Source organism: Sphaerodactylus townsendi, linkage group LG11 (assembly GCF_021028975.2).
Source record: "Sphaerodactylus townsendi isolate TG3544 linkage group LG11, MPM_Stown_v2.3, whole genome shotgun sequence".
Lineage (NCBI taxonomy): Eukaryota > Metazoa > Chordata > Lepidosauria > Squamata > Sphaerodactylidae > Sphaerodactylus > Sphaerodactylus townsendi.
Window position 1 is genome coordinate 24,744,935 of NC_059435.1, and position 23,991 is coordinate 24,768,925.

Here is a 23,991-nt window from a genome sequence, read left to right on the forward strand (position 1 = left end):
TGTTAACATACAGCATCAGGAAGCTAATTTAGTTGATATATGTTCCTCCCTCAGGAGACAGGGGAAAGTGCTGTAACAACAAATATTTAAATGAGCTGAACAGATTTTGGGTAGACCTATGCAAGTTTTCAGTTGAGTTTGCTACATTTAGCTCTTCCTCACCTACCAGCATTTCTGTCTGTCTTTAATTCAAGGTGGCTTTGGCGATAACACCATATTGCTTTTGGTATTAGAAGAACTGGTATAAGCTTTATTTTTGTGTTAGGAATTGAGTTTTATTGTTTTTCAAGCAAGGAGACTAATCCATTTAAGATGTTGATTCTGATTAGCATTCTGTGAAATAAAAAAATTGCAACAAAGGGAACATTTTGCCCCCAGTAGCATCCATATTAACAAGGAGGGAAAGGGACAGCCCGATTTCATCAGAGCCCAGAAGCTAAGCAGGGTCAGTATCTGAATGAGGCATCACTATGAACGATCTTATCACACTCGGTAGTTGCAATATTGCTAGCACTACCATGAAAGACTCTGCTTCTAGCTTGCCTTGCAAGTCCCTTGCTGAGGTCACTATAAGTCAGTTGAAACTTGACAACACTTTACACACACACACGCATGCACGCACACAGCCAACATAAAATGTGGCTATCCCTGACGGCCAAGCCACTATGAAGGAATATTTTGGTTGGAGAGACGAGTTGTTTGAAATGTTCCACACACTGCAGAACACACTGCCCATCAATTCCCTCTTAAAGGCACAGATCTCATCACACTCAGTAGTTGCAAGGCTTTGTTAAAGCCCTTTAAATTACAGTTATATCAATAGCCCACCACTGGTAATTCATTGTACAGACATCCCCCCCCCCCCCAGCCTATTGTTAACTGCAATGGCTCTGGAAGTGAGAAAGCAAGGAAAATGGCTAATCCACCATTTGGAAGCTTTCAAATGCAATAAAAGACTGCTATTTTGCAGTGATTCTGTTTACATGTATCAATACTGCAATATAATGAACAACAAAAACTGAAGTAATAACAAATCTAAAAGGGGGAAGGGGTGTGCATGGGAGCTCTAGGAAGTGGGAGGGAGTGGTGGTGGTTGGAGGGAAGATGTTTGGGGCAAAACTGTGCTCACTGGCAAATCTCCCCCGATCTGATGGCAAAGAAAATTAAAGTCGTGCTTTAAGAGATGTCACTTGGCGCGAGAAGAATGGAAATTGAAAGAAGGGTCCAGGGAAATACATTGCTACAAGAAATCTTGCTGCAATGGATATTTGCCCCTGCCACATAGCAGTCACCTTGTGCATAAATGGGCCTATATGTCAACAGCATCGTTCCTTGCTCACCCTAGAACAGATGAAGAGCAAACACCAGTGCTGAAAAAAATCTTTACAGTCCCAAATAGAGTGCATATTATAAAAAAGGAACTATAATAAACATCTATTCCTTATGATTTAGGATGTATTCATGCAACTGCTTCTACCAAAAGCTAAATCTGAGCATTTATGTTTGGATGGTTAACCTGGAACTTAGTCTTGGAGTTCAGCAGATGTTCAAGGAACTCATTACCACATTTATAGCTGATTTTAAACTTAGAATTAATCATGGCGATGCTACTAGAACAATGACCAAGTTACTTGGTAAAATTAAGAAAATTTATTAACAAACTCCATGTCTGTTCAACATCGAGAAAGTCACAGACCCAAATGTAAATAAAGCCCATGATTCATTCCATCCTAAGCAAGTAAGTGTAATATTCATGGAGTAAAGTACTACCTACTCTAAATTCATACATGCTAGTTTATTATATCAGTCTATCTAGGGGGCTGATTAAGATACTGGAATTCTGTGACCGCGAAAAGCGAAAGAAGAAAAATAGGATTATAGCAAGCAACACGTCAGCAAACCAAAAAAGGGGAAAAAATGATCCAAGATGACTGGTGACAGCTTTATTGTAATATATAGTTGCTATGTATTTCACATTTTGCTATTTGCTGTGGAATGGTCAAGCAAAAAGAACTCTGGGTCTCCCAATTAAGCTTAAACAGTGAAACACATATGACAGTATAGACAAAATTTGTGAGACTGGGGAAGGAAAGTGAGATCTTCCTTTGTGCCATTTTCCTAACTGGAAATGGTTCCCACAAACTGATTTAAGCTCTAGTGGATTGGGGGTGGGGGTGCAGCACAATATGAGACTTTATTTCTTCTCTACTGGAGCTTAAAATAGCTCTGAAGGGGGATTTTATTGGCATAGTGACACAAAGGACCACCATGTTGAAGTGGTTAAGAGAGGTGGATTCTAATCTGGAGCACTAGGTTTCATTCCCCACTCCTTCACACGATACTTGCTGAGTGACCTTGGGCAGTCACAATATTCTCTGAACTCTCTAAATCCATGCAGGCAATGGCAAACCACTTCTAAACTAGGGATGTGAATTCAGATATGCTGAAGCAAAAAAAACAAAAAAAGCCAAAAAAAGTTGTTTTGGCTTTTTTAGATATTTTTCAGCTAGAAAAAAGAGGCATGGTGTTAATGGAGCCAAAAAGGCAAAACTGAAAAAAATTGATTTTTTTTTTCAGTGCTGTCAATTATAATTGCAGGGCGGGGGTGGGGGGTGGGGAGGCAGTTTGTTGAGATAGGGCAACCAAATTTTTAACATAACTGCATGTTACTCTGCTTAAAAGAACCCCCAGGTTTGGCAAATGGCCCCTGAAGATGGTGCCTATGGCACCTTCTATTGGAAACAGTGGAGGAACATCTGGGGACCCATGAAATTGGATTCCCTGACCTAATCTTTATCAAATTCAATAGTTCTTGTAAAGAGATGCACCATTATCAAGTACAGGACTATTCTCTTTACAAGAACCCCTGAATTTGATAAAGATTTTATAGATTTCCATTTTATACTTTTCCTCCATTTGGAGGCCCATAAAATTGAACCTCTGGCCTAATCTTTACCAAACATGGGGATTCCTGTAAGAAAGGAACCTGTAACTCTGCTGAAAATCTTATGCCTCTACTTTGAAAAACAGCCTTCCTCCAGAGTCCCAGAATGATTCAAGATATAACAAGGAGCTCAGCTTATATTGCAATACAAGAACTACAGTCCATCTTTCCCAGGACTATGGCTCGGCCCATATTTCCTCCTCACACTACCTTTAAAAACCATACTATATGTTGATAATTCCAATGCATAATGTGGCCCTAGAAAATATACCAACATCTCTAATTTTTACTTCAGCAAGTATTTTCTCGTACTTTAAACTGCCTATGTTGATATATCAATAAGAGATCTAGTATGAAAGTAATAATTTACAGTTTAAAAACAACAAAGAAGTTTTCAGCAATTTTAAGCCCAAATCTGGCTGCTGCCTTCATGTTGCCTATATTGGCTCTCTAATCATTAACTGAGTTGCTCTGATGCAGAATCTTGATACAAAGATATCCTAATTCCTAGAGGGCAAGCTATTAGCAGGAGAAATGTCAATAAATAATGACAGAAGTGTGAGAAAAGTGAAAGGTCAGTTTTGCAGGGAATAGTTTCAAACAGACAAGGAAACTGAAGGCTGAGATGTAGAATGCAAAGAAGAAAATGTGAGATTCATGGGAAGTCTCACAGAGAATCCAAGAATACTTGGTAGCAAGGAAGGAAGTGGACAAACAAATGAACTTTAGATGCGCAGCAGAGAACCAAGGAGGGAAGAAGACAGAAGCACAGAGAGACTGAGTTTTTAGCATTAGACTAACCAGCCAAATATTAAATTTAAACCCGTTAGCTTTAGATTTTTAGCAGTACCAAGAGTTAGAAATAAATCTAATATAGATCTTAATGCTACAATTTGAATCCTTCTTCTGAAGTTCACTTTCCTCATGGCTTCCTGGCAAGATCCTTCGCTTTAGGGAGAGTGGGGTGGGTGGGTAGGGGGTGGGATAAATGACTATTTAGTTTGCTCTCTCTTTATAACAACCTTTTATTCATAATATTATTATTGCACCCTTCCTTATGTGCTTTTACTTTATACTGTACTTTCATTGAAAGAGAATGCTCCTAAGCAGCTCTACTCAGACATAACTCCAATTTTATCTAATATGGCTTACTCCCAGTTAACTGTTTTAGGACTGCAGCCTAATGATGCAATCCTTAACAGAATTATTCCACTGTAAGGTTACTGACTTCAGTGGACTCAGAAGGGAGTAACTCTGCTTAGGATTTCACTGTATGTGCTAAGGGATCATTTTGTGACATCCTTCCAGACTTTTAAAAAAAATAATTCTGTCAAGCTACTTTTCTACCACTGCAAATGACACACTTTATTAAATTAAGGCTACAAACCAGGGTACACAATTGGAATAAGTACAACTGAATTACAGAGCCCTGTGGCGCAGAGTGGGAAGCTGCAGAACTGCAGTCAAAGCTCTGCTTAAGACCTGAGTTCAATCCCAACAGAAGTCAGTTTCAGGTAGCAGGCTCAAGACTGATTCATCCTTCCAAGGTTGGTTAAATGAGTACCCAGCTTGCTGGGGGTAAGTAGACTTTGTGATGTGACTTGACCCCATGGGTTAGTAATGGCCAGGCAGAGCCAAATTTAGATGAAGAGAGACAGTAAACTGTTCCACTTGTGAGGCCCTTCTCTCAATCCCCCACCCTTATGACTAGGCAGTGGTGGCGAACCTTTGGCACTCCAGATATTATGGACTATAATTCCTGCCAGCATGACCAATTGGCTGATGACCAGGGGCTGATGGGTATTGTAGTCCATAACATCTGGAGTGCCAAAGGTTTGCCACCATGGAACTAGAGGAAGATAGAAGAGTGTTTTAAACTGAGTAAAGCCAAGGATGACGATAGGTGTTTAAAATTCTGCAGTTCACAATTTCTCCTCTAAAAGATGGACATAAAATGTTATTGTTAAATACTGTAATTGGAAAAAAATGCATAAATGTTAAAATTAACATTGTGAAGAACTTTTGCCATAACCAAACTTTATAAACATTTGTGGAAAAGCAGGAATTTTTCAGGAAAATGAAATTATAAGTTTACTGTTATAGCCTTAAAGAAAACTTTGAACTTACAATTTTTATTGCCTGGGAAGATGATCATGACTACTTGACAATGACAGTGTGACACTTTTAGATCCTACTATGTTGTAATTAAACATGATTTCTCAAGAGATTAAACAAGATTTCTCAGTATATATATATATATAAAGAAATAAAGAAGTTACATCATCAAATAAACTAAGACTAAAAAGGTTTTTCTAGACTTCCTCATAGCAAAATCATCCAAAAGTTCATCAAAATTTCGTTCCAGTTTGTCACTTTCAATGCAAAGAATGCTCAGTGTGGACAACCTCTCTTGAGAAATCATGGTCCTTAATTCATTTTTAATTCTTTTGAGGTTTGAAAAATATCTATTTCCTGAGCAGTTAGCAACCATTAAGGTGATAAATAGCTGCAAGATTGTTTCCACATTAAGGAAGGCCATTTGATTTTTTTCCTTATATATAATTGGATAAAGGTGTGTATGAGACTGAAAGTGCTCTTCTGTAGGCTTATGGCTTTGCCTCGAATACAACTGAAAGTGCAAAAGTTTATCGGTAAGTTTCAGGTTAACATCTTCTGGGTATGCTCCCATCAATAGTTCAACACCTTGCTGAACTGCAGTCAGATTAGCAAGAAAGGAAAACATTTGTGCAACATCAGTGTACACAGTAGCTCTTTTTAAGATGACCTCAAGTACATCTAGCATAGGAATAAAGGATTTAATCCTAAACTTATCTCTTTAAGAAAGTCCATCTAAAGCATCAGGACCAGATGCACTTCCATCATTTCCTTGCCGTTTCCTTACTCTTTGTCTCCTTGTGGCTGTTCTATAGTTAACATTTGACAAGGTGACTTTTGCTTGTTGCTCAAGCTCATCAAAATCTTCTCTAATTTTGTTTTAAAATCCTGAAGTAAACCTGCACAAGCACTCAATAATGGTTCTGATTTCTGAATGGCTTTGCTACCTTGTGAAAATGACCTATCACATGGGTCCAAAAATGCACCATAAACACAAACTCCAGTTCTTTCATTTTCTGCATAAGATAGTTTATCTTGAAGCCTGGGACCACCATCTCCCACTTTAAGCAATCAGCCTAAGAAATTCTCATACCTAAAATATTGATATGTAGCTTATAACAAGGTTGGAATCCCTTTGTGGGGAACTACCTGCAGTTTCATACCCTCCAGTGAATTTGAGAAGATTGCACCTTTTCTTCCTGATATGAAGTATCCTAACTCTTTAGCTCCCCTAGTGGACTCAGGGTTACACAAGGAAATCTATTGAAGGGTTATAAGAGACTGCAGTGCACTATTACAGCAAGTGTAAGAAAGGGCTATGAAACAGTGTAAAATATTATACACCAGAGCCAGAGCCCCCCTAGATTTTGAAGTCCTAGGCTTCAGCCTGTCTAATCTATAAATAAATCCAGTCCTGGACCCAGTGCTTGCATAGGGAACTACCTTTACCTTTACAACTGAATTAAGCAAGACTTACTTCTGAACAAACAAGTATAGATCAAGTTGTAAATGTAATACATCAGATTTGTTTCTGTCGAATTTCATGTCATTGTTTTTTCCCAGCTTTGTTCTCTGCTAAGATCATTTTAAATTCTAATGTGCCCTTTATAATGCCTCACAGCTTTGTTTAAACTGAAGATCTGGTAACCATTCACTCTTCCTTCCACATCATTAATAAAAATGTCAAATCCCATGACACAAATCTAGCGAATTCCAGTTGCTAATACCTAAGAGACTGTCATAATAGCATGAATAATTACTCTTGGAGGTCTTCAACTATCTAATGGTAGATCAGTCCTGCGTTATTCAACCTACATTTTTGCAGCTTGTTTGTAACATAAAAATTGCTGTTTCATCTTCAAAATCTGCATGTATTTATGATGTATTTAATGACCATACTTTTCTCCTCTTTATTGGCTTCCCAATTTTGGTGTGTTTGAGTCCTGATGAATGCTAAATAGTATGGATTTTTACCTGTTATGTATACAATTTAACCGGATATTTTTATTGTAAACCTCCCTGAGCCCAATGTACTGGCAGAGGCCAGGATAGAAGTTGGATAAATAAATAAATACACAAAAATTACCTGCTCTCTTTTTTAAGTATAAAATGTGAAACTAATAGAAGGTGACCACAGTGATGCTGTTGTGTTCCAGTGTAACAATGTTGGCAGGGGCAGAGCGAGGGGGGACTGTGCCAGGGGTATGCACGTGCATTGTGCCCTTGCTGCGGTGCTGCCCGCCCCCGTTGCACACCCTCCATGGCCCAGCGTTGCCTGGAGCGTTGTGCCCCCCTGTCCCGTTGGCACTATGCCACTGAATGTTGGTGAATTTAAAGTTGGTCTTAGTTATCTTGCAATTTATTAGAAATGCAACTACTAATGGGAATTTATTTTCATCAATATTTACATAACCCAGAGGTTCCCAGAGAAGACATAAGAGAAAGGTGCAATGGTAATAATTTGCAAGCCACATCATTTGTTACCAAAGTTTTAAGGAATTGTTCAAGTAGATACATTTACATATATTATCTAGCTATGATGGATAGCTATTTATTTAAATCATTTATACCCTGTCTTTCTGCCCAATGATGACCTAAAATGGCTTACATTATTCTGCTTCCCTCCATTTTATCCCCACAACAATGCTGCAATTTCCCCCTCTCTGCGGTTAACAGCAGGGGCATAACGAGGCAAACGAGGACAAAACCTGAGTTTGATGCCCCCCCTGGACGGCGGAAGGAGGCGGAGCTCCCCCATCCTCCTCCGCTGGTGGCTTGTGGCTTCCCCCCTCCCTGGCGGCTGAACTTAGGCGAAAAGGCGCAAGATGCAGGGTTGGAGCGGGCGGTGGCAGGCAGCGGCAGCATCCAGGGGAGAGCGGTGCGGTTGGTGGGTTGGCCAGTGTGTGTGCACCCCTGACTGCTAGCTCTGCCACCCCACAAAGATCCATCCGAGGATGCAGCAGGGTTGGCAAGAGGTGGAGCACAGGCAACAAGGCTTGGTGACTCAGCTCAATCTGAGCCGGTTCGGAGATCCTCAGAGGGCCAAGGGCCCGAGCCCACCCACTCCGAACTCTGCGCGATCCAAACTTGTGGTAACATCCGACATTCTCAAATGCGTTTTTTGGTGTTTTTTGTGTTTTGGCCTGCAGGGGGCGCATTTGTAGAGGTATCGGCACTGAAATTTCAGGGCATCATCAGGAGACTGTCCTGATGAGACCCCCAAAGATTGGTGAAGTTTGGTTCAGGGGGACCAAAGTTATGGACTCCCAAAAGGGTGCCCCATCCCCATTGTTTTCAATGGGAGCGAATAGAAGATAGGGGCTGCCCCTTTGAGGGTACTTAACTTTAGCCCCCCTGAAGCAAACTTCACCAAACTTGGAGGGTGTCATCAGGACAGTCTCCTGAAGATATCCTGAAAGTTTTGTGACTGTGCCTTCAGAAATGTGCACCCCACTGGCTGCACCAGAAATTCCCCATTGATATCCATGGAAAAAAATTAATTCAGAAGTAAGAATCTTGGGCAAATTTCTGGGGGTGCCTGTCAGGGGTGCAATTGTTAAGCTAGTGACAGCAAAAATTCAGGGTATCATCAGGAGACTGTCCTGATGATACCCCCCAAGTTTGGTTAAGTTTGATTCAGGGAGGCCAAATGATCAATAGGTATCATGCAGCCATCATAAATTCAAAGGATTTCATGTATATGTACATATTATTTGGATTTTCTATAAAAACCAATATGTAATAAATTCCATTTACCTGTGGTTTAAATGTCATCATAAATGTGCATAACTATTAATGCTGCTTAAAATCCAACAGATACTAAATGATTATAAACAATTCAATACCAGTCATCTATTACACCAAGCTGTTTAGTATCAAATCTGAAACATACAATTATACACTGAATATGCATATTCAGTTTCACTGCATTATGATCTCAAAGTTCAATATAAAATTTAAAAAAAACAAACACCATATGCGACACATGTGAGTTAATCGAATCTCTTTCTTTGATTGAACAACAAAATATGAAGAATATCATTAACAATTAACCTTTTCAAGTTGTTTGGAAATGTAAAGTATTTGCAGATTTTGAACAACTCTGGCAATGATAAAGATAACAATAATTAAAACTCATATAGAAACTGTGCTTGTGGCAGTAAAGCCGCTGATATTGATTATCTGACAGATGTGTACACAGAATGCTCAGCTGCTCACAGAAATAAGATTATTCTGTGAAGGAAGGTACAATTGTCAGTTTGGCTGGGATTAAAACCTCATATATAACTGTTGTTGTTAAATACCCCACCCTTCCCTGGTGATAACAGCAAAATAACAGCTGAGAAAAGGTACCAAGAAATAGGGAAACTAAGATGCAGAAGTAAAAATTGATGTTGAAGTGTGAAAATAACATGCTCAAAATATAATTTTTTCCAGTTCACAACACTTGATCATGTTTTGAATTGATTTCTTTTATCCCCTGAAAATATTAATCTGTCTATTATTAAAACCAAGATACATTACAACTTATGTGACTGTTTTTCCTGCTGGCATTGTTGAGGATAGGAACCCAATGTCAGTAGTCATTATTGCCATTCCATTATAAGTTGATTGTTAGGATTTACTCAGTTTTGATGCAAATGTCCTTGATAGCTGAAATTAACTAGACACAAAATCCTGATATGGCTAGGAATTTCCAAGTTAGAAAAAAAATCATGTGCACTGCAGGGGTAACACGTGTATAATACAAATTAGCCAACACAATCTGCACTTCCAAGAGGCAATGCGCACTTTGCAAATGGCACCTCAAGAAGACAAATGCACAAAAAGTGAGTCAATTTAGAACTCCAAAAAGTTATCTCTTTTTTTTTCAGATGGTGCTTGAAATAGCTGACCTAATTACAATTCCCAGCTTCACTAGAAGGAAAGAAGAATGCAGGCTGGGAAATAGAGTGAACTACAGGAAAAGGAGGCAGACTTCAGGGAAAGGGAAGAGGAGCTAGGAAATCATGAGGAAAGCAGAAAGTACTGAAAGCCCTGTGAAGAATATGGAGAGGAAATAGAAGTCCTTGGGAAGTCAGTCAAGAGCTGTGGTGGTTACAGGTCCCTAGGTCTAAAGACTAGAATTGAACTGTGCAATTCTTCTAGTTGCAGCTTCCAGTGATATTTAACTGGCCACGTGGTCCACAAAACAGTAAAGGTGAGAGGATGAATTTTATACACTAATTTGAAATCACCCGCTACTTCTTTGACTGCAAGTTTTCGTTTTATTCTAGATCAGTTATCTAGGAATATATAATAATAGGCCATACCAACTGCAGTTACTTAAAGCCCTGTGAACAATGTATGATATAGAATCCACCCCACCTGAATATGTAATTGCACAATTCATACAAAAACAAACAACCATTTCCGCAACTGAAAATGGCATCGGACCAAACTATATGTACATGCAAACTCATGTAATGAAACCTCAGGATGTTCTTATTCTAGGGAAGGTAACTTCAAAAGGGATAATATGTAGCAATGAAGAACTGAGACGTGATGGTGTTCCCTGTTCCAGCACTTTCTTTTGCCACCATTCTAGCCTTCTCTAAAATGAGCTAAACACCTTTCTTTCCCCACACCCTTTATTTCTCTACTGTAACTTCTTTTCTCCCAAAGTACTTTGCATATAAGGAGAAGCTGCTGGGTTTTAATTAACATATTTCCATGTAAGATACAGTGTCACAGGGTGTTGATCATAGAAAATGTATAGTAAAGTTCACTGCGGGGTTAAATGCAAAGGGCTCTAGAAAACTTGGGGGAGGTAAGCAAGCTTTTCCTTCAAAATGGGCTTTACTACTGCTTTACTCATCCCCTCACCCCCTACCAGCCAGCATGCTTGCCCGCTAGTCGTCTAGCTTGCTGCCCGCTACTACCCCCTGCCCCCTTGCAAACAAAAATCAACAAAGCTTTCTGGCAGTAAGGGAAGGGTGGTGCAGATTGCCTGGCCCAATGGCGTTCTCCCACATCTGCTGGTGGCCATGGTCGGCCTTTGTGCTTGCAGAGGCCCCTCCAGAGCAAGGTTTGTTGAAGAGGGGGGGGGAATGGGAGGGGCACTTGGGAGGCTGTTGCTGGGTCATGTAGAAGGGCAGCTTTGATGCTGCTGCCCCACCAGGCCCATCTTGGTCTCTGTGGGGGGGGGGCAGGAAATGAGGAGGCTTGTGTTGGGCCTGGCGGAGAGGGCAGCTTGCCACCATTTTCCTAATGGGTTTGGCTTGCTCCTTGTCATGGGGGAAGGTGGGTAGGATGCTGGGAGGGGCGCACTTCCAACCAACCGCCACGTAGGATTCACTTACATGGCTGGAAGTGAGTCCTGCATGCCACTTAGTTGGAAGTGCATCGTTGACTCATGTTCCATTCCTCAGGGAATTATGTCTTAGGATATCTATATTGCATTGTACTTGTTGTAGTGAAGACTCAGACAATGAATGGCTGACATAGTATTCATGACATTCCAAGGCTATGGAATCAAGCTGTCAGTTTGTATAAGGGAAGGGAAAGTTGTTGGTGTGATTCAGATTAAAACCTCGCACAGGCCCTGGGAACATTACGGGTTTGAGGATGGGTTGAGAATGGGAAAGAGACACTACAATGTAGGAAGACAATGGAGAAAAAGAAAAATAGACTTAAGAAATGGTGCAGAATAGACCACATTAAAAACAGGAACCTGAGGTAAAATGTCTAAGGAAGAGAACAGATGAGTAGTAACTCAGTGCCATGAGGCAATTAAAAAAACTAGGTGAAAATAGAGGGAAGGCAAAATTTCAAATTATAATTTGAATTGGCCGCTTAGTTTCAAATATACATCCAATTATTTGCTCTTATTCAGTAATTTCTTACAGGAGCAGGTATCCCAAACCAGCCTGAGAGTTAATCAGCATACATGGGCTTCACTGAACAAAAGATCTGTTGCCATCAGTGAGAAATTAACAGGGCTATCTTCTGCCATACAAGTCTATGTCTACACACGCGCGCACACACACATACAAAGAATGCAAATTTCTGTATCCGGCTGTGATTGGCAAAAAGAGAGATTATTGTAGACAACTAGTATCATATACGGGGAGAGTGTATGTGTATAGTACACAGTCTGACTCAGAATTAAGTCCCAATTTATTTGATAGGAAAGTGTCCTGGAAGTAATGATGCAAGTAGTAGTTCTGTATTTTCTAAACCTCTAGTGTTTTTCTATACACTAGATGCTTATAGCTCAATGATCTTGCAAAAAATCATTTCAGAGTGCGATGAGAAACTGAGGAGGGATATGTGTTGAAAGCCTTGAAAATAACAAAGGCGGTCACTAGACCAGCACTCAGTGTTTACAGATAGAGTCCTACCAAAGGAGAATAAAAAGGGCACCATGATGCAACCTTCTGTGTTGTATTATTCCAGGATGCATTTCTCCATGTAAAAATAACAGGAAACAATTTACTTTCATTCCAACTTTATGGTGATAATAAGGGACCAGGAGAAGTAATGTTCCATTTTAGAGGCATTATATAGCTCTCTTATCAACAACAGTTTGATCGATTTGCTTCAACGTATTTCATGTAGCCAACGTTCTTCCAAGGACAAGCATAATGACACTCCACATGAGAAGGAATAGTAAAGAAAATTACCCAGTAAGAAAGAAAATAGGACAAAAGAACAAAGAAAACACCTGGGGTATGATAAACAGAATGTAGCCATGATACCAACTGGTTCTAAGAATGGATATTAGAAAAGGTAAATGGGGTGGCACTTACATTCTCATATTGCTGGTCTTGTTGATAATGACAGATTTTCCAGTCTGATCTACATTGTGATCCATGCCGAAATAAGCTGCTACTCTGTGTACGAGCATTCGCTGATACGATGACATCTGGGGGAACTTTTTATAATGATTACTGGAACAAAACCATCAAATGTTTCAATAGAAAGGGACTCTGATGTGATGAAACAATAGCACTCAACTTTTAAAAGGCACTTTACATTAACCAGTGTTAATTCAACAACTGGTATGCCAAATTACAAAGCATCTGGTTATTTTTACTCAGTAAAAGAATACCATCATGCTAACATTTGCATGTACCAGGTCCTTGAGTCACATTTTAACTTTACCCAAGTAGAATTAGTAAGCATTTTTTACAATTGTAATATAATTGCCGTGAAGTAGAAAGAAAGGGGAATGGTGCACTATAGGGTTACATTTGCCCATTTATACAGATGCAGGTGCTTGAGAGCCAAGCTAGACATGATGTGGGAGACTGGGAAGGACAATCCCCCACACTTCTCCATGATCTCCCTGAAGTAAGGTCAATATTTCTCTTTTGCCATTAAGTCACAGTGGATTTATGGTGACCACTGGTAGGGTGTTCAAGGCAACAGACTAACAGAGGTAGCCTGCCATTGACTACCTCTGCATCACAACCCTGGCATTCCATGGAGGTCTCCCATCCACATACTAACCAAGGCTGACTCTGCTTAGCTTCTGAGGCCTGATAAGATCAGGCTAACCTAGGCCAACCAGGTCAGAGCAACAGCAGGATAGGAAAGTGATAAATATTCATTTATTACATTTGTAATGTACACCACTACTGGGGTGGGGGGGAGAGATATACACCACCAGAGGTTCCACTTTTAACTCTACTCTGTGCCAGAACTGACATACTGGAATGGACTAAACCATTGTGCTTCAGGTGTTTGCAAGAATATGATATCAAAATATTGCAGAACACTAAAGGTCATGATTGAGAATATACTCAACCCTCCCCCACCCAGTTGAGGGTGAAAACAGCCTTACCTGTTATCACTAATAAAATCAATAATTTCCTGCTCCATTTTCATCAGTATCATTCTGTCCCTGTTAATACCAAAGAAAACAATTCAGTTTTACCACTGTTTTAGGCAATAGCCATGGTAGTAACTCTGATCATAATTTCTAATCAAAATTATAATTCTCAAGGAAAAAAGAATTTTGTTTTATAAGTGTTCTGCATTATCGGTAATTGTTGAACTGAGTCGGAAATGTTTCTCCTATCAGCAACTGATATTTGAATAGGATTCTAAGGAGCTAGTTTGGAAGCCATTTTTGGTTGAAATGCACATAAAATACATTCTATTTTTTATATACATTTTCAAGATATATGATGCTGTACACAGGAAATATGGTCTAGACCAGTGTTTCCCAAATGGTGGATCATGACCCAATGTTACCTAATGTCCGGGGCTGGGGCTGACCACCCCACCCATCCATTCTCAGAGGGCACCACTCACCTGGAGCTGGACCAGCCAACTATACAGCAGCTTCGGGGCTCCTCCCCAGCCAGCCAACCACCCAGAAAGGGGCCATGAACAGAGCCGCGGTACAGCGGGAATCTAAGGAGCCTCCCTGATGCTGTCGCGTGCAGATGAGACCTGGCGCAGGGATGGGCTCATCCCTACCAAGCCAGCACAGGCAGACGCGTGGCAGGTTGACATTCAAATTTGTTTTGTTTTACTAAGAAATAGGCCATAAAATTTTTAGTGAGTCATGGAGAAAAGGTATTAAAATAACCGGGCCATGGAAAAAAAAGTTTGGGAAATGCTGTTTTAGACTGTTCTAGACTGCTAGACTGCAAACACAGCCACAAAATGGTTCTGGTGGGTTTTCTGGGCTGTGTGGCCGTGGTCTGGTGGATCTTGTTCCTAACGTTTCGCCTGTATCTGTGGCTGGAATCTTCAGAGGTCTATCACAGAGTGTAACAGATTTCGCACTGTGATACACCTCTGAAGATGCCAGCCACAGATGCAGGCGAAATGTTAGGAACAAGATCCACCAGACCACGGCCACACAGCCCGGAAAACCCACCAGAACCAGTTGAATCCGGCCGTGAAAGCCTTCGACAATACAACAGCTACAAAATGTTTGCTTGGTCATAAATTTAACATAAGGGGTGTTATATCCATTGGTATGGGGCAGCAATCTGTGATTTTTACCTAATGTGATATTCTATAATGCGTTTATTTTCCAGCAAAAAAAGAAAAAGAAAAAAGACAACTTTGACTATTGACTACTTTGTGGCAGCGGTTATGTATTCCAGTTGCCAATCAAAAGAACTGGAATGGTATAAAGGTTAAAATAGGACTGCCAGTTTCGGTGTAGGAAATTCCTGGAGATTTAGAGCTGGGGAGGGTAAGGTTTATGGAGAGCAGGGATCCAGGAATGCACCACAGAGGCATAGAGTCTTCCAACCAAGACAGCTGTTTCATCTGGGGGAACTGATTTCTACCTCAAGATCGGGGGGGGGGGGTAATTCTGGGATATCTCCACTTGGAGGTTGGCAACCCAGAACTAGAAACCTGAGAAGTGATTTGAGAATTCCCTAGTTGAAATCTTACTTCACTCGATGGCTGACTTTATAGAACTATTTTAATGAAGACCAATATAACATATATTAGCACTTTGTGAAATACTGTACATCAACATTTGATGTTATTCAAATGCTAGGATTGCTTTAATGAAAGTTATAATCTTTATAATATATCACATTGCAGGCCTGGGTGCAGAATATAGCCAGCTGTGTGTCATGACAGAGAGAAAATCTAGAATGGACAATAGAACCCTGCTTCTCCTGGTCTTCCATCTTCCGGTACAAATTATCTCAACCAAACAACCCAAAAACATTTTTTTAAACCCCATCAGAGTCATTTTTTTCTTTTTACTTATGAGCCACTTCAGAAAGAAGCAAGAGACAAAGCTCACACTCTTAAACTGGTAGGATTATTGTTACCTATACCTATTAGGCAAATTGGTCTCTTTTGACTTCAGTCTTGGACCAGCCAAAAATGACCATACTCCCCCTTTAGAACTATCAAAAATTGTGGACTCTTGACTCTGATCTTGCCAAAAATCACAGTTCCTGGCTATACCACTGTTCCTGCTCTTGTCTCCCCCACCAGGATCTATCAAGGCACCAGAAGTTTACATGTCAGAAGCAGGAATCCTGATGGCTGAGCCTAACAACCCTTAATCATATTGCCAGCAATATTGGGCTAATCAGTTCCTTAATGCTTAATCATGGTAAAGCAATTGGTATCATGATTCCTGAGTTAGCCTCCTGGTCCCTAAATAGAAAAGAGACACAAAAATTCCCAAAGCAAACACATAAACTAACTTGAATAACACTATGAGTTCCTACTCAAGGCTCCTGTCTACAACACACTATTTATATTAAGAAGCGTACTGCCCTGATTGTGACAAGTATTCATTTAGGGAGGAGTTGATCGAGTGCATTCATTGGGGATGAAAGAGTACACATGTCAAAGCTGATGCCTGTCTGCACTTCCAAAACACTGGCGTATCCTGTTCAGACATCGGACGCTATTTTACAATGCACATATATGCATTAAGGCTAGGTTTCTGAGGAAGTAATTATGGGAAACTGCAAAGGCTAAGGAGTATATGCTGATTTTTATAGCAGCTCTTGCCAAAATCAATATGCTTTATTGTAATTATTGTTTCCCACCCCATGACCACCCCCTTTTCCAGAATTAACACCTCATTGCTCCCAGTTGCGAAGATCTCAAGCCACACAGTAGCATGATACGTACCTGGGATTATTCTTTAATGTGTTAACCAGAAATTCGTGCAAATCTATGCCTGTTGAGTCTGTGTATTCTTGGCTGTAGTCTGAAAAACACACATTGCTCATAGTTTCATTTCTTAAAATGTATAAAAATTAAAGCCATTGTGTGAAATAAAGTTTCTTCCCCCTCTCCAGCTGCCTGACAAAGAGTTCCTGATGCATGCAGGCAGTGACTTACAAAACTACCCCATATGAACAGTGGGAGGGGAACCCATTCTTTCAATTTACTGTACCAACAGCTATAGGCACCATGTACATCAGGATATTAATATAAAGTGCTGTGCTTTAGAAAAGCACAATGGATGTACAAATCCACTTTAAGTCTTTCCAGTACTTTCAAGGTGTCAATTCCAAAAATAATGAGCATGGGTGTGTGTTAATTAGTAGAGGAATTCTAAATTTTAGAGCAGGACGTATACATATCTGCTCAGCCAAATGTTAAAAAGTTACAGAAAATCCAAGCAAAATAACGCAGAAGACCAAACAACCGGGAAGATTAATTTTGGCATTTGCCCATTTGCAATGTGTTTTGTCCAGGCTGCCTCCAGAAAATATATTGCTTCTGGAATTGCCATCAAGTTTCACCAAGTTTCATGGGTAAATTTTAGGTTTCTGCTCTGAGAACCTTTTCAGGGAAGATGGGATTTGCATATCCTTAGATGCCTGAAGACTGAAAGTCATCTTGATTAAGTCCAAAAGGATATTTTTTTCTGCATTCATCTATAGCACAGGTATCCTTTTGGCCAGTTCAACAAAAACAGTCACTTAAGACTGACAGATCATTATGTAGATTCAATTCTAGGCCCAAACTGTCCGATTCTGAAAGAATGATCTACTGTACTAATAAAAGCCCACACCTCATGACATACTGGGAAGTGGCAAGGTGTGAATGTGCGTAGGAAGCTATGACTCCCGAAGTCATTATTCAGAGTCGGTTTCCTGAACAGCCAATTGTCTAAACTTCCATAAAGAAAATCTTATCTTAATGATACTCTGTTCACATTGAATAATTGCAAATTATCAACTATCTATTGTTGAAGGTTTTCACAGCTGGATTCAACTGGTTGTGGTGGGTTTTCCAGATTGTGGCCACGGTCTGGTGGATTTTGTTCCTAACTTTTCACATGCACCTGTGGCTGACATCTTCAGAGGTGTATCACAGAGGAAAGTCTGTTACACACAGTTTTACACACTGTCTGGACACAGTGTGTGACAGACTTCCCACAAGATGCCAGCCACAGATGCAGGCAAAAAGTTAGGAACAAGACTACGGGCACACAGCCCGGAAAACCCACCACATACAACTATCAGCTTATAGCTGCGGTTCTCAACCTGTGGGTCGTGACCCCTGTGGGGGTCGAATGACCCTTTCACAGGGATCGCCTAAGATTCTCTGCATCAGTGTTCTCCATCTGTAAAATGGATAAATGTTAGGGTTGGGGGTCACCACAACATGAGGGACTGTATTAAAGGGTTGCGGCATTAGGAAGGTTGAGAACCATTGGCTTATAGCCTGACTGCATATTTTTCTTGGGCCAGTTATTTTATTATAGTGGGGCTAAAACCCAAATTGCTGAATCAAACAAAGGTGATCAACATATGGCAACATGACTGTGATTGCAGCATCCAGTGTACTGTGTTTGGATTTCACCAACTAGGTATGTATAGGTCTGCAAGAGCAGGAAATGATCTTCCACACCCAGCAGACCTGGTTGTGTGTCCAGATCCAGAAATCTTCGGATTCAGTCATTCACTCTACCCCACTCCCTTCTCCATGTAAGCAAGAATGGACTAATTGTTGGTACTGTCTATTCCAACCACCTTCTGATATTCAGCAGAGTTTCTGGATCCAGGCTGAAAACTCCACTGAAGTTTTTAAAGTACACTAAGCCACGAGAAATGAGGTCTATGACAGAGTACAAATGAGTGGCAATTTTTGCACCTCTAATTTTTATGAAGTATTTTAAATGGGCTTTTCACAATCACACACCTATCTTTGTTTTGAGAACATGCATGCATACACACATACACACAAATGGTTTCACATAGTGTAGGGTCCCCAAATTTAGAACTAGGCCCGTTCCCTCATTATTTAGCCCTCGGGACTGTATTCAGGGTGAGATAGGATCTGGAGGAAGACATTGGGTCATGAACTCCCTCTCCAACACTACTTGTGCTTTATTTTCTAAGGGGGGAAAGCAATGAAGGAATTAGGAGATTCTGATTTAGATTGAATATGGGATGTTCCAGATCACTTATTACCTTTCTCCAGTACTAAGATAGGCAGTGAACAGAGTACACAAACCAAAAAACCCAGTGCTAATTTTATCCCAGACACAATAACTGAAGTAAAATGCATCCAATGTCCCTAAAGCACAATAATTACTCTTCTTTTTTGTATAGTTATTTATTCCAATTTATTTATCTGAGATGAGTGCTTACCAAGACTTCTCACTTGTGACTCACTTGTGCCTGAACCAACCTACCATATATTGTAGTGTTCTAGGTTCCTGATAATTCCCCTCCTTTTGCAGTTCCAGACAGACAGCCAAAACAGCTATACCTTTTGTCGTATGCAGTTTGGGGCCTTTGATTGAAGGAGTGGCTCAGAAATGGTGCATGCTTGACTTAACTAAATGCACACTGAAGATGTGTCATCGATATTGTGTCAACAAATGTACATACTACAACCCCACAACACATACAGATTATATAAATATATGCACAAACCAACTCAAATACACATACAAGCACATATGCTCACACACATTCAAAAATGTCTTAATATGTGACTATGATAAATGACTAAATAATGACTTAAATATTTTTGTTCACCTTTTGATAACATTCTTATCTTGGGTTTTTCACTGTTTCTATCTTTTTCTTTGTTTTTATCCTTCTCTTTTTCTTTCTCAGATTCATCTTTACTAGATTTATCCTCTTCATGTAGGCTGGGGAAACTTGAAAGCTGTAGTTGTATTGATTCCTGTTGAAAAAAATATAATAATTTAGGGCCAGATTTAGGAAACTTGGCATGGCTTCCAAACTGCATTATGAAGTGCACGCTTAGAAAAGCTGAAGCCAAACGTTATTTGGTTAAAAAAAACTTTATCTTAAGAAAAGAATAGTGTACTCTAAGGACAAATTTTACTTCTTGATATGTATTTTAGATTACTGTAAAAATTTAGTTCTAAATAGATGAGCATCCTGAATTTAATAAATTTGCTTAAAAATGATTCTGATTTCCTTGAAATAAGTTCCAATGAATTCAACTGAAAGCATGCTTGACTAGTTATGATGAGTGCAATCCTGTGCAATTATTGTATTTTAACACAGAGTTCAGTTGGCTTAGTCTGGAGTAACTCTGCATAGGGCTGCACAGAAAGAGCTGCAGCTGAAATCTATGGGTCCAAATAAGTTCCACTGAATGGATAGAATGTATTTTGAATTTTATTGGGGAAATATTAGAATTTCAATCTGCACAACTTAAGCTCAAGTAAATCCAACTTAAATCAAAGTTTGGAATGTGTGGGACTTACTCCTACTAGTATATGCTTAAAATCAGGAAGTTAGAATAGGTTACTCTTTAGTTTGAATAGTTAATATTTATTCAAGGAGATTATTTGCGCTCTTTATACCTACATTATAAAACAGATGTCTGATAAATAGGGAGAAGCAGGTGGCTTTGTTAAGCCTACTTTCTTCAGCTTTTTTAAAAAAATGTAAATTTATTTAAGATTTTTAAACTTCTTACACTATGATCCTAAATATTTACTCAGAAATTTGCTGTGCTTTCTTCAGAGAGCAAAACTTCAGCCTTACAAACACTGTGCTAATTATATTACTCTATTAGCAGTTCTTGAAGATTTGATTTAAGAAGTGTTAATGAGCAAATAACTCAAATGTCGACACCTCCTGGAAATATATGTATTGCTGAGAGTTCTAATGTCATTAATATACTACAGCTATCGACAGACTCATTAAAATATGCCAGAAATGTTAGTTCTCTAGAGAAAATATTGAAAAATGTAAACGTTATGAAAAAGGTACTGTTTTTCTCTACTACACATGAACACATAAACATATCCTAGGGCACAACAATGCATGCTAAAACAGTACAGTCCTATGCAAAGTTACTCCAGTTTAAGCCCACTGAAATGGATGGTCTTAGACAGAAGTAACTCTTTAGGATTGCACTGTCTTACTGAAATCAATGGGCGTAAGTGCACATAACTCTTTGCTAGAATGTGACCCTTGACTTTCAAATTGCAGCCAATGAATGAAAGTCATGGTGAGTATGCCTTGGGATAATGCAATAATACCTATGTGCTGAATTGCTATCTTAAATTCCTTCCAAATAATCAATCTAAATGATCAAGGGCAATCATGCCATTGTTTCTTCAAATAATGAAGAGGACTCTAAACAGCTCTATTACCTTGAGGATTTTATCCTGAAGCCACAGTGACTGTTATAGTGCACTTGCATTTTTATAGGAAAAGACAAACTTTACATACATTCTAAAACAAACATATAAGCATCCAGTATATTCCTTGTGCCATACATATAACAAACCATTTCTACATATACATTGCAACTGAAATAAAACACACACAGAGAAGTTCTGCAGAGTCGTAAAAACAATCTATTGTTTTGTTCTTATATTCATTTTTATTGGGTTTTTTCTCAATAGTAAAATTACAACGTTGATAAATACATTCATACAAGGTAAGTGTAGCGAACAACAAGTGATGTTCAATTTTGCAATAGTACACTGATAAAAACCAATCATATAACATTAGAGGCAACATTCCTTTTAAAGTAAGGACAGAGTGTGTGATCAGGAAAGCTTTCAAGATCAAGTAATACAGGTAACAAGATTTTTCCTACACAGGAAAATCAAGGCAAATTTTCAAATATAATACAAACATTAGGTTTGTAGTACAATCCATACTTTGTTGTACTGGCAGTGTACCATACATTCTGAGAAACCCTGTGATTTGTAAACAGCTAAGAAACTCATAAAGAAAAACCCAACTGAACTAGAGAAAGTAAACAATTCCCACTGGCATAATGCTTCCAATATCCTTTGGGCAGTTCAATGAAGAAGACACAGGTCTAGCGTTTTCAGTGCAAAATTGATCAGTACTAAAATAAAGGAAGCTTTCCTATCAGATTTTAGTATATGAAGCCAACCATTCTTAAGAAGCAGGATTGGATAGTAGAGAATATATTAATCTCTATACTCTTCGCAATACTGTCAGAGAATTCTCCCCAGTACCTGACCAAGCAGTGGCAGTCACCCAAAGTAATATGAATCCCAACCCTGGTCTGTCTAGCACTAAGGGCAGTCAAGAAGAGGTATTTGCCTTCAAACTTGCTCGTTTTTGTGATTTATGACATTTATTTCTCCTTAGCAGAGAGTATTATTATTATTTATTCGTTTTATACACTGCCCCTTCCCACATGGGCATAGGGGCAGTTTCCAACACTTCAAACAATTTCAGTTTAACAATTTAAAACTCACATTGAAACTCACAAAATAATTTAAGATCTCATTACAGTCATTCAAACTACATTTCAATCAATATCTCTCCATAGATGGCTCTGAGTTTTTTAATACTTTACCAAGGGACGTAAACAGGATGGGACAAGGAAAATGTAAAGAAAGAGAAAAGGAAAGGGGAAGGGAAAGGAAAGGAAAGGGGGAGGCCTAGATGGAATACTGTAGCTGCCTCAACCATATGCCCAGTGGAACAGCTCTGTCTTACAGGCCCTGCAAAACTGCACCTTATCCCACAGGGCCTGGTCTCATTAGGCAGAGAGTTCAACCAGCCTGGAACCAGGGTTGAAAAAGCCCTGGCTCAAGTTGAGGCTAATGAGTACACTAGAATCTGCCATGCAACATTTATACAATCTGATATTTATATTATTCTCCTTTTCAGTCTCATTTAAAACAATAGAAAACACAAATAAAATGCAGAACAAAAGCCACAAGTTTCTAATAAGTAAATTGAGGCAAAGCTTAGTGTTTTTCCCCAAAATGTCTTCCTACATGGATAAAATAACCTGTCCATTGTCCTACTGCATAAATGTCAATGTAGAGCAGCAAGAAAGTACAAAAACCCCACAGATCAAGAAGATATGGGGTGGTGGGTTTTTTGGTCTCTCAAAAAAATAAAGCTCTCCATGATAAAGAGTTCAAAAAGGAGAGTTCAATTTGTTTCAATTCAAGTTAATAGAAGAAAGTCCTAGAAAGTACACTTAGATTCAATATTTGTGCTAACAGAAGTTACATCTTTCATTCTCTATTGCCCCCATCTCTCCCTCCCTATGGCTGATCTCATTCTCCAATAATACATCTGCGTTTTTAAGTAAGAAATACAGGCAGAAAATTTAAAACGGTTGGAGAATATTTTTATTGGTTGGTTTGTGATCTTGTTAAAGTTGCTTTGCTAAGCAAATGGAATGAGGATGTGAGCCTTTTGCAATGTTACAAGAAAGTTTTGCAAAATTCTGAAATCTGTTGGATCAAATTTTCATGGTTTGATCCCCCCAAGAATGCTTCTTTGGAATAAATGGTATACAACACCAATACAGAGTAATTCAACTACATGCTTTGCAATATTGGAAAATCGGCACCAAGAATCAGAAAAATGAACCATATGGAATACAATGCATTGTTTCTCGATCACTATGATTTAGGTGGTCAAGAATTTAGGTATTACTATGAAATATGTTCAGGGGAACTGATACATAATGGATTTTTGCATGACCCAGAAGTCAGAGTGGGCTCTGTACTATGCCTGGTGTAGTCTTAAAAGAGATCGCCTTAGAGAAAATAACAATTCTATCTTTTTTTTGTTTGAATTTTTTAAAAAATAATTAATCTGAATTCTTTTGAATTCTTTTCCATTTGTTGAAATTTTCAGGGGCTCTGGAAAAAAAAGAGAGCAAATAACACCCTGTGACATACTGTAAAGCTACTCATTGATTTCAAAATAAGTACACGCTAAATACCAGAAAACTTCATAAAAACACAAGTGCACTGTTCTGTAAGGGAATTTCGGCTTCCCAAAATCAAGAAATGCCTTTAAAGCCCAAATACATATAGTCATGCAAGTGAAAGGGAAAGTTAACCATGCAGCTAATGCCAACTAGTTTATATACCTGATTGTCAATCTCCGTTTCCAGACGAGGGCATGATTCTTCACATACAGCGAGACTTCGCACCAGTTTTCCCTTCCCTCCTGACTGAAATATATTTTTAAAAAGAAATATTT

At 39.2% G+C, this 23,991-nt stretch overlaps 1 protein-coding gene across 8 annotated transcripts in view; it reads right to left on the reverse strand.

Moving 5' to 3' along the window:
- Positions 1-23,991, reverse strand: part of ARPP21 (cAMP regulated phosphoprotein 21) — a 207,830-nt gene that overhangs the window by 123,483 nt on the left and 60,356 nt on the right. For all 8 annotated transcript variants that reach the window (XM_048511050.1, XM_048511045.1, XM_048511047.1 and 5 more), the window contains 5 exons: positions 23,879-23,962; positions 19,546-19,696; positions 16,676-16,754; positions 13,887-13,946; positions 12,850-12,990 (listed from right to left, as the gene is read on the reverse strand). In XM_048511050.1, the coding sequence (XP_048367007.1) occupies positions 12,850-12,990; positions 13,887-13,946; positions 16,676-16,754; positions 19,546-19,696; positions 23,879-23,962 (515 nt within the window). The remainder of the gene's footprint in view (positions 1-12,849; positions 12,991-13,886; positions 13,947-16,675; positions 16,755-19,545; positions 19,697-23,878; positions 23,963-23,991) is intronic.